This window comes from Rhinatrema bivittatum, chromosome 3 (assembly GCF_901001135.1).
Source record: "Rhinatrema bivittatum chromosome 3, aRhiBiv1.1, whole genome shotgun sequence".
NCBI lineage: Eukaryota > Metazoa > Chordata > Amphibia > Gymnophiona > Rhinatrematidae > Rhinatrema > Rhinatrema bivittatum.
This window is the reverse complement of record NC_042617.1, coordinates 290,236,753-290,250,837: the sequence shown is the minus strand read 5'-3', so window position 1 is coordinate 290,250,837 and position 14,085 is coordinate 290,236,753. Positions and strand designations below refer to the sequence as shown.

General features: G+C 50.3%; 1 protein-coding gene across 1 annotated transcript in view; it reads left to right on the top strand.

The window, feature by feature from the left end:
* Positions 1-94: 94 nt before the first annotated feature.
* Positions 95-14,085, top strand: part of LOC115087563 (kinesin heavy chain-like) — a gene marked incomplete at its 5' end in the record, with an annotated part of 88,614 nt that continues 74,623 nt past the window's right edge. Inside the window, 6 exon segments of the mRNA XM_029594929.1 lie at positions 95-270; positions 723-791; positions 1,908-2,114; positions 2,642-2,788; positions 6,451-6,639; positions 9,485-9,602. Of these exon segments, the coding sequence (XP_029450789.1) occupies positions 247-270; positions 723-791; positions 1,908-2,114; positions 2,642-2,788; positions 6,451-6,639; positions 9,485-9,602 (754 nt within the window).

The following is a 14,085-nucleotide window of genomic DNA, read 5'->3' as shown; positions in this document are numbered from 1 at the left end:
TGCCATGGAGCAGTAAAAATTATGTGATGAAGAGCTGAACTGTGCTGTAGAGTGCTGGTTAATTCTATGTTTCTTAGTTGTGCTTCTGTCGCAGGAGAGAACGTTCCAGAAACGGAGCAGCTGAGTGACGATGAGAAGCTGGTTTTGGACACCTGTGATGAGACGCCTGTTAATGACAACAGCTCATCCATAGTCATTCGGATCTCTGAGGAGGAAAGGCAGAAGTATGAGGAGGAGATCCGGAAGATGTACAAGCAGCTGGATGACAAGGTGCAGTGACTGCTAGTCTGTTGGTGAATTGACTCCTTGATTGGCATAATAACTCATAGTCTATTGACACAATAACTTCTAGTCTATTGATGCAGTCGTCTGTATTTTAAATCTTACTGGGCCCATCCATTTGACTGGTAAAATAATTCCTCAGAGCGGTCACGTTTGTTTCATTGGCAAATGTTAATCAAAGTGTTTTATCAGTGAAGAAATTAAATGGCAGAGGAGACGGCTATGTGCCCCACAACAGTGTATCCTAGAACAAACCAAACAGGCAGTCGCAGCCTAATCTGCCCCTGACATGAGTCTCAAATCCACTCTTTTGCCAGCTAGTTCATTTGTCTCATGCCACATCACTGTCTTTATGCCAGACATAGAAGAAGGTGGTTCTTCTCTTTTTTCCCTTCTCCTCTGGATGAGTTGAATCTTTTAATTTCTCTCTTCTTCTGCAGGATGATGAGATCAACCAGCACAGCCAGCTGGTGGAGAAGCTCAAGCAGCAGATGTTGGACCAGGAAGAGGTAAAAATAACCCCAAAGTCTTATGCATTTGCACAGCATAGACTACAGCAGGAGGAAACTGGCAAAGGCTACCGGGGCATTTTCAAGCTAGGGACACTCTGCCCTCATACTGATATCACCCTGCATTGGTATAAGCCACCAAGGTGCGCTAAGAGTGATAGCTGGCATTTCAAGCCAAAAGAAGAAACAGTGATCATTAATGGCAGTGTACAGTAAAGCTCTATTATAGGGTTACCAGATGGCTCCACATGATGAGGGACAGACTGAGCCAGTGCTGCTTTTACCTCTAGTGCAACATGAACTTGTAGTTCAAGATTGTGTTAAAAAAATGAATTACAAGTCCATAGAAGCACTAGGAGCAAAATTAGGACTGGGTTAGCGTCTCCCTGATGAGCTGCAGCAATTTGGTGTCCCTGCCTTAATGTGAATGCATGTTTCTCATCAAATAAAGTTAGCGTATTCAAAATTTCACTTTAGTAGGAGGGAACGCCTTTCTCACTAATATGGGTTACATGTGATCAAAATGTAAATAACATTGGAATTAGAAAGACTTGGTTAGGGTGTATAAAACAAATGGGGACTAGGATAAGTGAGGCTGCCTACTAAGAAGTGGTACTAATGCGTAACAAGTAAGACTTGACAAAAGTAAACTGCCAGCTCTGTCTTATGATTACCAGCAACCCCCTGTTGTGTCCCAGCATTTATATGAAGAGAAGGTTGGAGATGGGCTGACTTGCAGGCTCCCATTTTTTTCAGGACAGGTTGATCCAAATCTGCTTTTTTTAAAATTCCACTGCCTGCATGAATGGACATTCTGATTTTACTAGCGAAAGGAATACTGCATCTCGAGGTGCACAGTGGATTATCCTGTCTGGGGAAAAAATAGAGCCAGCTGAACACCCTAGCTGGAGGAGACAAGAATAGTCTGCTTTAGTTTTTCTCCATATATTATAATTGCATTGAAACCATGCAGGTGTAATTACCTTTCTAGATGTGAATAAGGGCTTTACTAGCCAGCCCCATCTCAGAAACGTGGACTTCAATGGAGTGCTTTGCTCTCGTCTCTGTGGCAGCCAGTGACTGGGTGTTGCTTGTTTGACTCTGATTCCTAACCAGCTCCTGTTCTCCACACGGGGTGACAATGAGAAGGTGCAGATGGAGTTGGGCCGCCTGCAGTCTGAGAATGATTGTGCCAAAGAAGAGGTGAAAGAGGTACTACAGGCCCTGGAAGAACTGGCCGTAAACTATGACCAGAAAACCCAGGAAGTGGAGGATAAGAACCAGCAGAACAAGGTCCTGGCAGAGGAGATCTCCCAAAAAATGGTGAGTCCAGGCCCCAAGGCCTCTTAGAAAATGGGAAATCAGGGCCCCAAGGTTGCCCGAAAGATAAATGAGTCAGGCCCCAAAGTCTTTCTGAAGGCTGCACTAATTAGGGTTTCCTTGCAAGAGTATTCCTGAGGGCAGCTTGTACAGGGCAAGGCAGGCAAACTCATTATTCATACTGCCATCAGAAAGCCAGCCTAAATCACCCTGCACTCAAAGCAGTTGCTATCTCTCTGTGCCTCAATTTGCCCAGCTATAATTGAGCCATACAATGTTGATAATATGATGTGTTATTTGGTCGTCTCCACTATGGACGCGTTATGTGGTCCAGGACTAGAAATATGCAGTCAGACTGTTCAACCAATTGTGACTGAAGAATTACAATGTTAAAACACCTTGGGATACTGTTTAGGTGAAAGGTACCTTTTCTAAATACAAATTCCCCATAAATGCACAAAGCTGGGCATCTGTAAGCTGGCTGACATCCAGTGAGGATGGTACGCTGTGTAATGGATTCCTTCCCACAGGCCACAGTGCTGTCCCTGGAGACGGAGCTGCATCGGATGCAGGAGTTCAGTGCCCACCAGCGCAAGAGAATTGCAGAGGTGCTTAACGGCCTGATGAAGGACCTGAGCGAGTTCAGTGCCATTGTGGGCAATGGAGAGTTTAAACTGGTGAGTGGGGGTCTCCTCATGGAATCCCAGACTTTTCTGGTGTACATGCAGCACTACGTACTTTAATCCAGTAACAGACTGCGGTGGCAGCAGGGCCAGTGAGATTCCTTCCTTGCAGTGCCTGGGGAAAAACATTGAGAGACCGATATTCAGAAGCCATTTAGACGGATAACTGAAAATGTATCCGTCTAAATGGCAACGCAGCAATATATGAAGCCATATGTGGCTAAATTTTAGCTGCATAAAGAGTTATGCGGCTAAAAATTAGCCGCATATGTCAGGGGTGGTCCAGGGGCGAGTCATCGTTAGCCAATATTCGGAGTCAGCCGCTTAACCTCTGCGGCACACTCTGGCTTTAGCCCGCATTTTAATCGTGAGCTTGGGTACGTACGTCTGCTCTGAAAGTTCCTCATACGTACACACACAGGAAGTTACACTCGCTCCGGTGAAGGTGCAGCTTTTTGCATGTACATTTACTTGCATACTTTGGAAAATTGCAAGCGTGCGTGTAAATGCTTTCCTTGCCCCAACTCCATCCCCTGGAACGCCTACAGCAAGTGCAGGGAAAACCTACGCGCTTAGGGGCGGATTTTCAGAGCCCTGCTCGCGTAAATCCGCCCAAAACCGGGCGGATTTACGCGAGCAGGGCCCTGCGCGCCGGGAAGCCTATTTTACATAGGCCTCCCGGCGCGCGCAGAGCCCCGGGACTCGCGTACGTCCCGGGGTTCTCGGAGGGGGGCGTGTCGGGGGGCGGGGCCGGAGCGCGCGGCGTTGCGGGGGCGTGTCGACAGCGTTTTGGGGGCGGGTACGGGGCGTGGCTACGGCCCGGGGGCGTGGCCGCGCCCTCCGTACGCGCCCCCAGGTCGCGGCCCGGCGCGCAGCAGGCCCGCTGGCGCGCGGGGATTTACGTCTCCCTCCGGGAGGCGTAAATCCCCCGACAAAGGTAAGGGGGGGGTGTAGACAGGGCCGGGTGGGTGGGTTAGGTAGGGGAAGGGAGGGTAAGGTGAGGGGAGGGCAAAGGAAAGTTCCCTCCGAGGCCGCTCCGATTTCGGAGCGGCCTTGGAGGGAACGGGGGGAGGCAGCGCGGCTCGGCGCGCGCAGGCTATACAAAATCGATAGCCTTGCGCGCGCCGATCCAGGATTTTAGTGGATACGCGCGGCTCCGCGCGTATCTACTAAAATCCAGCGTACTTTTGCTTGAGTCTGATGCGCAAGCAAAAGTAGGCTGATCGCGCTTCTTTTAAAATCTACCCCTTAGTCGAGTCAAGTGCGCGCTTATCACCACAAGCGCTGCAAGAAGCCTTCAAAATCTCAAGGGTTTCCCCAACTTTCTTGACTGATGGATGGCGCCACTCTGATAATTTTGCATAGAGCACTTTATATATTGGTTTAGATAGGAGCCGTGGATTTGGATTGATGAGTTTTCATATGCAGTGTTGGAGTAAGTCAGCTCAACTAATATTTTTGTACAGGGGCATTGCTAGGTACTTCAAAGATCTGGGGCACAGGCCCCACCATCCCCATCCCCCACCCAGGGTTGACAACTTTTCTATACTAGGACTGGTCACTTGAGGACTGGGGAGAGGGGAGAAACACTGGACTCTCCCCACATTTGCATAAATTTGCCATCGCTGCCCATGAACCTGCCTTCTCTCTCTCATCCCTCTGTTCCTTCTATTCTAGCATCCCCAGCACAGTGGCAATGGGCAGCAGATCCAACAGAGCTATCAATGATGAGTGATGCACTCATGAATCTATTTGAAACGCCATAAGAATGAGGGAGCATCATCTGCATAGATGCTTGCATTCTATTCATTGTGTATGCACATGTGTATTATGGGTGTACTGCTCTTTTTTCCAAATATTTACAAAAATATTATGAGTGCATCAGTCATCCTCACCCCTCACTGATCTCACAGCTGGCTGAGGGACCCAACAAAGCACAGCACAGCACACAGCCACTTACGTACAGCCTTTGGGTTATGGTATTGTACAGATCTAAAATTGTGCTGTCTTTAAGTTGATTCTGCAATGGACAATGAATCTTCTGAAAAAAAAAAGTGAATTACAGTTACAATATAGTAAACTTTCCATACCAAAACAGTACTAAATGCCAGCACTCAATGTCAACCCTACCTATGAAAAGGCAACACTGCAAATATTACACTAAAATACCCGTACACCTCCTTTTTGGAAAATAAAGCAAGCCAGACTGCTATAGATTCCTACACAGAAACTACACTCTAGGAAAGTGATTCTCCCTCTAGTCCTTGAGACACACATAGCCAGTTTTCAGGATATCCACAATGAATATGTATGAGATAGTTTTGATTACAATGGAGGCAGTGCATGCAAAACTATGCTCTCTCTCATATACACACATGCTCCTTTGCATACTCTCTCTCTCTACCTGGAGCACACAGGCAAGCAATTGCAGCTTTCTCCTTGGCCTGTGCAGCGTCTCTGTTACACGCTTACACACACACACACACGTACACACACACACACACACATGCTTTCTGTCTCTCACATTCACAATTTACATACACACACATGGAGTCTATTTCACACACAAACACACATGATCTCTGTCACATGCACATACATGCTGATTCTCACATGCATGTACACACACACATGCTTTGTCTTGCAAATGCATGTGCGCACATGCACACATATGCTCTTTCACACACACAAACACATGCACTCTCACACATGCAAATACACACATGCTCTGTCTCACACACAAACACTGTCTCACATATACACACATGCTGTTTCTCACATGCATGTACACACATGCACACACTCTGTCTCTCAAATGCATATGGATGCAGACACACACACACACACGTACATTCTGTCTCTCATACATACACATGCTGCTCTCACATACACATGCTGTCTCTGACAGCACACACTTTCACACAAATACACTCTCTGTCTTTTACTCCCCAGAATGTGCAGGCAGCAGCAGCTTTCTTTCTTTAGTGACAGGACCTCACTGATGTAGCAGTTTCCTCTTTGGGCTCCACCAACATAGCAGCCTCTTTCTTTCCTCGAGGGTCCTGGCTGACGCTGATGCTGCCTTCCCTGTCCGCACAGGCTCGGCCAATGCTGATGCTGCTTCTGCTTCCTGCGTGGGCCAGGCCAGCACTGATGCTGCCTTCCCTGCCTGCACTGGCCTGGCCAATGCTAATGTTGTCTTCCCTGCCCGTGCGGGCCTGGCCGACGCTGCCTCCTCTTCCTACGCGAGCCCGGCCGATGCTGCTACATTCTGGAAGCAGGGGTGTCGTTAGCACCAGTGAGAGGTGCAGCTGAAACTCGGGGCACCGATGTTTGGACTTAGGCCACAGGCCCCATGTGCCTGGCGTTAATGATGCCCCTGTTTCTATAACAATGGCAGGGAATCTTTCTGAGCTTCGGTACCGTGATCTAGTATTACCAGGTTGGTGGATGTCTATATTAATGGGACTCCGTTCATTCTCCACTAGGAGTTATGGCATTGACTGCCAGACACTCGGCCTTGAGTGCCATCTTGGGCACCTTTTATTCCATGGTGCTGCCCATCACTGCCCTATACGTTTTCTAACTTTTGCCCTTGCATAAAAGCTGTCCAAGAACTGAAAGGGCCTCTTCTTGTGTCTTTCTCTGGGGATCAGCCCGTGGAGATCAGTGGAGCCATTGAAGAAGAATTCACCGTGGCCCGTCTCTATATCAGCAAGATCAAGTCAGAAGTGAAATCGGTGGTGAAGCGATGCCGGCAGCTGGAGAACTTACAGGTGGAGTGTCACCGAAAGATGGAGGTGACGGGGCGGGAGCTCTCCTCCTGCCAGCTGCTCATCTCACAGGTAAATAGCAATTGAATTCTTGAAGGTCACACATTGTCACAACTGGGGCTAGGCAAGGTACAAGGTTCAGGTCAAAGGCTGCTAGCCACAGGATATGAATTACAGATTATCTTCTCAATCAATGCAAGGTTTTGCAACCCCTTCCCCTTTTCCTGGAACTCACCTTCCCAGCCTTGGGGAGCACGGGGTCCACTCTGCCGAGGACAGGCAGATGCTCTCTAGAGCTGTAGGCTAGGGGCAGGTTTCCCTGCAAGGTCAAACTGGGCTGAGGACCTTGCAAAATAACCATAATGTCTGCTCCTCTCTTGAACTTCAAAAAATAAACATTTATTGAAAATTCAAAAAACGGTAACAGCAGGTATTATTTATGTTTAAATAATAGTTCCAGTTCACAGTCCATTGTATCAGCAAATGGATCATTTCTCCAAATAAACTCATAGTTGCCAAGAGCAGTTCTACTTCCAAATTCCTTCGCATTGCTAGGCTACTTCCAGAGACTCAAGGGCCAAGGTTCACCTCCCCTGTACCTTCTCACTTCCAGAGCCTCCAGGCCCCGGTTCACCTCCCCTGTACCTTCTCACTTCCAGAGACTCAAGGGCCAAGGTTCACCTCCCCTGTACCTTCTCACTTCCAGAGCCTCCAGGGCCCGGTTCACCTCCCCTGTACCTTCTCACTTCCAGAACCTCCAGGCCCCGATTCACCTCCCCTGTACCTTCTCACTTCCAGAACCTCCAGGCCCCGATTCACCTCCCCTGTACCTTCTCACTTCCAGAGACTCAAGGGCCAAGGTTCACCTCCCCTGTACCTTTTCACTTCCAGAGCCTCCAGGCCCTGGTTCACCTCCCCTGTACCTTCTCACTTCCAGAGCCTCCAGGCCCCGGTTCACCTCCCCTGTACCTTCTCACTTCCAGAGCCTCCAGGCCCCGGTTCACCTCCCCTGTACCTTCTCACTTCCAGAGCCTCCAGGCCCCGGTTCACCTCCCCTGTACCTTCTCACTTCCAGAGACTCAAGGGCCAAGGTTCACCTCCCCTGTACCTTCTCACTTCCAGAGCCTCCAGGGCCCGGTTCACCTCCCCTGTACCTTCTCACTTCCAGAGACTCAAGGGCCAAGGTTCACCTCCCCTGTACCTTCTCACTTCCAGAACCTCCAGGGCCCGGTTCACCTCCCCTGTACCTTCTCACTTCCAGAGACTCAAGGGCCAAGGTTCACCTCCCCACAGTCTCTGGTCACATTTCTCCACAAGGGCAGCCTTCATCCCAGGAGACTTTACCAAAGTCCCTCACTTACACAGCCCAAATTGGGGCAGGGGGTTGGGGGTGGAGTCCTCTCCTTTACACAGAAGTCACTCAAACTGCACTCTCACCTCTGAAGCAGTTCAAAATCTAGGCCTTATACTTCAGGAGTGGCTCCAGAGACAGTACAACCCCCAGTGCTTTGGGCCAGTGTCAGTCCAGAGCCCTGTGCTGAAATAAGCCACTGGTACCTTTTCCCCTGGGAAGGGAAGCCAGCCCCTCACCCCAGCACAGTTCCTTTGTACAACTCCCAAACTTCTTCTCTTTCTCCAAGCAGCAGCTCGACCCTCCACAGCACGTCTCGCTCTTTCCAGGTACACACACACCTGTTCACCTTTAGGGTTACTGGAAGCAACCAGGCGCTGGTTCTCTCTCTCTGCATTCTCCAGATGAACTCCTGAGGGAAGCAGCAGATGTAACATCACTTCCCTGGCTTGATTCCTCCAGGCTCTCAGATTCCCTTCATCAGAGAGCCAGCCCCTTCTACAGCGCAAGCACTCACTTTTATATCACTGCAACTCGCATAGGCATTGGCTAAGCATCATTCTAATCACTTGGTCGCTGGCACACAACTTCTGGGGCTGTCCTTGAACGAAAACCAGAACCTTCCCCATGCTAAGGAATGGTGTAAACTTGAACTTCTAAAGCAATCTCCCTCCCAGGGGCAAGGACTACTAAACTCTTCTCCCCTAGAAGCCACCCCCATTGTAGCCAGAGCAGTCCTATGGCACAATATATATCACAAATTTTAACCTCCTACAGTAGCCATGAGCCCTTGTAAAATACAGGACCAAACCTGTTGTCTAGTGGCACCCTACCATAGTTTATTTGTAACATACAAGGTAACAGTTTCTCATCACCTTCGTTAACTTGAACATATAACAGTGGATTCACAGTACTGACAGTACAATCAGGATTACTTATTTGGGTTCAGACAAGGTTACATCACAGATACTCCAGTTCAGACGTGGTTACGGATCTTCCGGAACTGGGATCCTCAGCACAGAATATAGCTCTCCAGCTTTTGGGTTGCCGGGAACACTGGGATATCCCCAGTGATCCCTTTTGACCCCTTAAGGACTAATCCATCCTCTGGGGCAGGGTTGTAGGTATGCAGGCTTCTCGGTTTGTTTGGCTGGAAATGTAAAGACCTGCCCTGTGGATCAGCGGCAGAGCACAAGTCCTCTTTCAGGGCAGACCCTGCTTCAAGACCAGATCTGGGGTTTTTTCCCCCCCCCCCTTACACACAGTGAGGGTGGTGGGTAGGAGAGCCAGACTGGCTAGATAGCTGTAGATCACTGGAGACAGAGTGAGGGTCTTGTTCCAATTTCTCCAAGACAAGCAGGACTCCAAGATGCAATGGCATAACATCATCTGGTAACCCTGGAACCATGAGGAAGCACTAAGTTTCTATTGAAAGTAAATGAGTCCAATATATACAGAGGTTTAGTAGCTGTATTGGTGCTGAACACCTCTGGTTCTGTTGATGGATAGTTTGCATTTTCTTGCAAGACCTTGCTGACGTTGACAGGCTGAGTGTCTCTGTTTCAGCACGAGGCTAAGATTCGGTCCCTGACAGAGTACATGCATTCTGTGGAGCTGAAGAAGCGGCAGCTGGAGGAGTCCTATGACAGTCTAAGTGAGGAACTGGCCAAGCTTCAGGCTCAAGGTACCGTGTTGCTGAGAAAACACATGTTTTCTTTTTTTTTTTTTTTCATAGAAGTCACCTTAAACACAACTTTCCTGAACATACCCAGATCAGTGCAGACCGGTGGGTTATTCATCCCTTCCAGCAGATGGAGTCAGAGAACAAAACTATGAGGCACTGCTACTTAACTGAGAGTGCCACCTGCAGGACCTCTGTATTTCTCTGATTCCAGCAGATGGTAGAGATGCACCCGCAGGATGTTAATTAGTTTAAAAAAAGAAAAGGAAACTAAAAGATTTGTTTGATTTACAGTAGTTTTAGGTTCCAGCTCACTGATGCTCCCTGAGGTGTTAGGCATCTTTGTGGGCCATCCCTCAGGTGGAGCTGGGCCACCTGGGGGGTTGGATATCTCTGACTGGATTTGCCCGCAGCATACCAGATGGTCCCATAGCTGGGGTCAAGGCACCCTTATCCTTCTTCCTCTGGACAGGGAAGTACCTGCTTAATAAAGTTTCTTTAAGTTCCTTGTTTAAAAAAAATAAAACAATAACATACAAGAAGCAGAAGAGCAGAGCTTAGAAGGAACTTCGGCGGGGAGGGCCTAGTCAGTGGGAGCTGGCGGCCAGGGCCTGGAGGTGCAGGACTGAGCAGCTGTCGCCTGGCTGTTAACCCGGAGCTCCAGGGGTTCGCGGTCGATTGCCGGGAGGGAACTGCAGTGCCTCGTTCCTTGTGAAGTCCTGTGCTCTGGTGGGGCCAACTGGACTCTGCCCGTGTTCCTGGGAACTCCCTGGTGGGGATTGCATCCGTTACCGTCGGCGGCTCGGTGGGCCTGAGTCCGGCGCACGTCACTGTGCAGGAGGCCTTGTGGGAGAGCATCACGGGGCTCGATCAGGAGACATGGCGCCAAAAGCTAAAATGGCTGCTTGCCATGTGTGTGGCGCAGCGGGTCTGAACTCGCTTTCCCTCTACCTGGTGTGCGTTTTGGGGCAGGAAGGCCCCTCGAGCCATGCAGGAAATCGCGGCAGAAGGTCAGCATTGTCTGTTCCCGTTGCCGCCAGGGAGGCAGTGCAGGAGACCGCAGGGATGGTCAGGCGATTCTACCTCCGCACTTTCCCCGGTCAGGCAGTATGCCTCAGAAGGGGAGGGTGAGGCGGCTGACAGTTCCCCGGGATCGGGGGATTTTTCCCCACATTTTATTCTCCTTCTCAATAAGGCCTACCTGGCTAGGAGAAGTGGAGGAAGAAGGTGGGCAGGGGATTGACCACTGGCCTCTGCGGCTAAAATGACTAAAGTGGCTTCCCGGGTGACTGGCGATATTCTTAAGCACCTGAGTTTGCACTGTGCGGCTGCAGAGGCTGGTCCCAGAGATGGTGAGGACTCGGATCAGTCCCAATTGGACCCCCTCGATGCAGGAGCTGACCTGGATGTGCTGCCGATCCATAATGCAGACGGGGCAAATGATGATCCTGATCCCGATGCATTCCCAGTCCCGGAGGGAGACGATCCGTGGGTAGTGTGTCTGTTTAAAAGGGATGAAATGTGCCTCCTCCTCATCCCGCAGGTGCTGTAGGAATTAGGAGTGAAGGTCACTCAGGAAGAGTCAGATAATGAGGGTGTTAACCCAGTCCTGGATGGGCTTAGGGGACCCACTAGCGCTTTTCTGTTGCCCAAGAAGATCCGAAAGCTGGTGAACTGGGAGTGGGACTCCCCGGATTCTGGCCTGAAGGTGGGCAGAGTGATGGCCAAGCTTTACCCCTTAATGGAGGACTCCCTGGAATTGCTGAGGATCCTGAAGGTGGACGCAGCCGTCTCGACAGTAACCAAGAAGATGACAATCCCAGTGGCCATGGCAGCGGCCCTGAAGGTTGTCCAGGATCGTTAGCTGGAGGTGAAACTCAAACAGATGTTTGAGGTCTCAGTGTTGAGTCTTCGGGCACCTGTCTGTGCCAGTTTAATGCAAAGGGCCTGACTATATTGGGTTCAGAAAGGGCCGACGCTGACGTCCACGGTGGATGGCAGCACATTGCAGGCCGTGCATCTGGAAGCAGGCATAGCCTACATGGCAGATGCTTTGTATGATTTGGTGCGTACGTCGGCGCGCTGCATGATCCCCTCAGTAGCGGCTCGAAGGCTGCTGTGGTTACGTTACTGGTCAGCTGATTTATCATCCAAGGTCCAGCTCTGTAATCTTCCCTTTAAGGGGAAGCTGTATTTGGAGAGGACCTGGATCAGTTGATGAGGGTCCTGGGGGAGTCCAAAAGGAATAGATTGCCGGAGGACAGGAAGCCCAATAAGAAGGTGTTTCCTTCTCAGGCTCATTTTCGGGATTCCCATTGGTTTCGTTCTGGCAAGTCCTCGTTTGTTTCCATCTCAAACAGGGCAGTGGACAACAACAGTCCTTTCGTGGAGTACGCAGGTCAGGCAGAGACAGCATCAGGCAGGGCATTGGGAGTGGAAAATCAGACCAGTGAAGACAGTGGGCCCCTCTCCTCTGTAGAAGCTGTAGGAGGCAGATTGTCCAGCTTCTACAAGGAATGGGAAAAGATTACCTCAGACTGTTGGGAGCTGGAGGTGATATGAGAGGGCTATGCTCTAGAGTTTTTTGTGCCTGCCTCAGGAGGCCTTTGTGGAGTAACACGTGGTTTCATGCATCAGACGGGAGGTAGTGTTGGGGATGCTGCAAAGACTGCTCGCCTAAAGGTCATTGTTCCCGTCCCTCTGGAGGAGCAAGGTCAGGGAAGGTATTCTGTTTATTTTGTGATGCCGAAAAAGGAGGGCTCCTTTCAGCCCAGTCTCAATTTGCAGAAGGTGAATCGGTTCCTTCTGGTTCTGCACTTTCGCATGGAGACGCTGCATACCGTGATGGCAGCGGTTCGCAAAGGAGAATTTCTCGCCTCCCTAGACCTGATGGAAGTGTACCTGAGCATCTCCATTCGGCAGGGACATCAGAAGTTTCTTCGCTTCAAAGTGTTGAGTCCACGTTTTCAGTTCAGAGCCCTCCCATTTGACTTGGTGATGGCACTCCGCACATTTACCAAGGTGATGGCGGTGGTGGTTGTGGCTCTTCGCCAGGAGGGACTTTTGGTCCATCCGTATCTGGACGATTGGTTGGTTCGAGTGAAGTCCAGGGAGGAATGCGAGAAATCCATCCGAAGAGTGATGTCCATGTTACAATCTCTCAGTTGGATTATCAATGTGCAGAAGAGTCAGTTGGAGCTGACTGAGTGGCTGGTTTACATAGGGGCCCACTTTGACTCTCAGCGAGGCAGGGTTTTCCTGGCAACGGACCAGGTGTCGAAGTTGCAGTCTCAGGTCAAGTGTCTTCTTCGTCTAGAGGTGCTCAAAGTGTGGGATTATTTACAGGTCCTGGCATCCATGGCATCCATGTTGGACTTGGTCCCATGGGCGTTCATGCACATGAGACCACTGCAACGCGTGCTGTTGTCCAGGTGGAGTCCCTGCTTGGAGGAGTTTCATCTTTCCTTGTCTCTGCTTCAGGAGTCCAGGTCCAGTCTCTAATGGTGGCTGTCTCGCCCAATTTAGAGAAAGGGATGGATCTGGAACCTCCAGACTGGGTGGTAGTCTCCACAGATGCAAGCCTCTCCAGCTGGGTAGCAGTGTGCTTGGGCCGGTCGGCCCAAGGTCTGTGGTGACCAGAGAAGAAGCTCTGGTCATTAATTGCCTCGAGACGAGGGCAGTCTGTCAAGCCCTGGAGGTTTTTCTGCCCCTGGTCTGGAGTCGCATGATTCGAGTGTAATCAGGCAACACGACGGCTGTGGCATACAACAATTGGCAGGACGGCATGAAGAGTCATGCAGTGGTGTTGGAGGCCCCGAGATTATTTGCCTGGGTGGAGCATCATCTTGAAGGCCTAGCCGCATTGCACGTAGTGGGAGTAGACAAAGTGCAGGCAGACTTCCTCAGCAGGCAGCAGTTGGATCCTGGGGAATGGGAGTTGTCCCAGAGGCATGGAACCACATCTTTGCAAGGTGGGGCACTCCCCAATTGGATCCTGATGGTGACGCAGCTCAACTCCAATATGGAGAGATTCATCAGTCGCCGAAAGGAACTCGGTTCGGCGGGCATCGATGCTCTGGTGTGTCCTTGGCCGACGGGAATTCTTCTGTATGTCTTTCCTCCTTGGCCCCTCATAGGTTGGGTCCTCAGGCACATAGAATCACATCCCGGGACCGTGGTTCTAGTGGCACTGGAGTAGCAGTGGAGATCGTAGTTCGCAGATCTGGTGCGACTTGCAGTGGAAGGTCCTCTCAGTCTGATTCATCTTCCTGACCTGTAGCGTCAGGGTCCCATATTTTCGGATCGGGAGGATTGCTTTTGTCTCACGGCTTGACTTTTGAGAGGTGGAGACTTTGATTGAAGAGTTACTCTGAACAGGTCATCTCCACTCTTCTTCAATCCAGAAGAATGGCAACCTCTATGGTGTATATTAAGGTCTGGAAACTGAAGTTTAGTGTCTTCAGCATTGTCTAGATCCTCTGGTGGA